At 36.6% G+C, this 2451-nt stretch overlaps 1 protein-coding gene across 1 annotated transcript; it reads right to left on the bottom strand.

Annotated features, from left to right (window-relative positions):
- TM35_000271800 (uncharacterized protein) lies at positions 1 to 1446 on the bottom strand (the record flags this gene model as incomplete). The annotated part of the gene is made up of 1 exon (XM_029028073.1): positions 1 to 1446. A coding segment is annotated over one exon (1446 nt), but the record flags the coding sequence as incomplete, so codon positions are not given.
- Positions 1447 to 2451: the final 1005 nt, after the last annotated feature.

Genomic DNA, 2451 nt, shown 5'->3' with positions numbered 1-2451 from the left:
ATTACTATTACCATCACTATTAGTATTAGTATTAGTATTTGTAGTAGTCCCAAGATCCCCATCCGTTATGGGAACTGCGATGGTTCCTTCTTTCGTCAATGAACTTTTTCCCTTCACCTCCGCCGCGTGTTGATTTCGTTCACTCCACTCTCGTCCTCTCTGCAAGTTCATCAATTGTCGTTGAAGATGATTCTCTTTGCGTGGTTCAAAGAAGACAATGCCTGGTGGATCCTGTGCCCGGCGAATTAATTTCCCCTTGTCTTCTCCAAACTGTGGCCATCCCCGCACTTCTTCACTCATGGACATCTGCCGCCGACGGGCGTACTCCAATGCCCGTAATTCTCTCTCCTTTGAGTTCATAATGGTATTATAATCTGTACTCATATCACCATTACTAACAATTGCGGGCATGGTGTTGTTGTGAGCAGCAGCGGCTTCACGGGCCGCACGTATACGTTCATTCAATTCTTGTCGAATACGATGCATTTCTGATAACTGTTCATGCCGTGCAAGACTTTCAGACATTTTCCATCCATCATCATGCACCCAATCACGATATCTTCGGTATAGTAATAGCAAGATCATAGATATTCCAAGATAAATAACAAAACCACGTAATAGAATAGATCCCATAGACATACTCCAAGCACGTTGAATTTGTGCATTAAAAGAAAATGGATGGGATGATGAAAAAGGATTATTGGAATAACTTTGATTTCGTTGTTGATACGTGTAATAACCATGAGGATTGGCAGCCCCTTGACGAAAGTAATCACCGTTTGCAGTATCGTAAAAACTATGTGTGCTACCTGAACTTCTATGTGCATACATGGGATTTCCTGTACTCGTACGGTAGTAACGATTACTATATGCACCACTCCCACTACTACTACTACTACTACTACTACTACCAGCCGCCGCCGTACCGTAATAACTTCCCCCACGATAGGCATCTCTCTGTACTTTAAACTGTTCTTTTTCTAATTGGGATAACCCGCTCAGTCTTTCATAGGCTACAGTAATACGACTCATAGTAGCCTCATCCCCACCAGCATCTGGATGATTTTGTTTAACAAGATCACGATATATTTTTTTAAGTTGTTTGGCATCACAATCCACTTCAACTCCTAATGTACTGCAGGCGTCTGATATTTCTGTATAAGTGGGACGACGACCAACACCGGCAGCGAAGCGTCGAGCAGTTAAAGTGGTCGATAAATACAGAGAACTGTACTGCATTGTGGGAAGAAGTGTTTTCATTAAGTGAGAATAACGGCGAATGGCAGTATAGTCCCTGCGGTTTGAGATGGAGACACATTCTTGATAAACAGAGGATGAGCAGTGTTGGCAGCTTCTCTCTGTAGATTTCTCACTTGAGTGTATCTTAACTGGTGAAGAGAGGATTCCAGTAAGAGATACGGGGAGACATGTGCGTCGAAAATACATGGCCAACTAATATATATATATATATATATATATAAGTGTATATTCGGTTGTTATCTCTCTCCTTCTTTTCCTTTTTTTTTTCTTTCTTTATTGGCCTTTTAACCGAAGTTCAGATAAACCTTTGTTTCCTTTCGTCAATTCTTCCTTCGTTTTTTTTTTCTTTTCTTTTTTTTTTTTCTTTTCGTTTCTTGTTCTTGTTGTTGTTAGGAAATAGTGTTCCTGTACGTTATTTCTCTCTCTCTCTCTCTCACTTGGGGGATCTGATCAGCCGCCTCGAAGCTGAAAATAGAAGCCAGAGAGATACCGTAAAGCCAAACACCAGTCAAGCCACATTATAAGAACAAGAAGAGAAAATATTAATAAAAATAATAATAATAATAATAATAAAGGAATAATAATAATAATAATAATAATAATAATAATAATAACAGTATCATCATCATAACTATTATAAATAATTATATATAGTAATAATAATAGTAATAACTACAACAGTAATTCCTTTTTTTTAGTGTAAAAAAAAAGGAACACAGAAGAAAAAGAAAAAAAAAAAAACCTTAACACAAAGAATACATCGTCTGCATGTCTCTTAAAGAGATTGAGAGAAGGAGCAATACGCAACAAACATTTATCATGCATATATATATATATATATATATATATACACTTATTCCTCTCCTTCCTCTTCTTTACCTTCTTCTCCCTCTGGATGTTTGTAAAAGGTGATAAAGAGATAAAAAAAAAAAAGAAAAAAGAAAAAAAAAATGATGGGAGAAAGGAATATTAAAATAGTCCACAAATAAAAAGAGATACACATACAGAGATACACACATATCATTCTCATCCTCTACACTCTCTCTTATACAATTCACAATTCTTCAAAGAAAACATGCGTATGAGGAAAATGACAATACCATTGGAAAATACAAAAAAAAAAAAGAGAGGAGAGAGGGAAACAAAATTGAACGAGATGATAAGAAACGAAAAAAAAAAAAGAAAGAAAAA

This window comes from Trypanosoma theileri (assembly GCF_002087225.1).
Source record: "Trypanosoma theileri isolate Edinburgh chromosome Unknown TM35_Tth_27_V1, whole genome shotgun sequence".
Taxonomy (NCBI): domain Eukaryota; phylum Euglenozoa; class Kinetoplastea; order Trypanosomatida; family Trypanosomatidae; genus Trypanosoma; species Trypanosoma theileri.
This window is presented reverse-complemented; position numbering and strand designations above follow the sequence as displayed.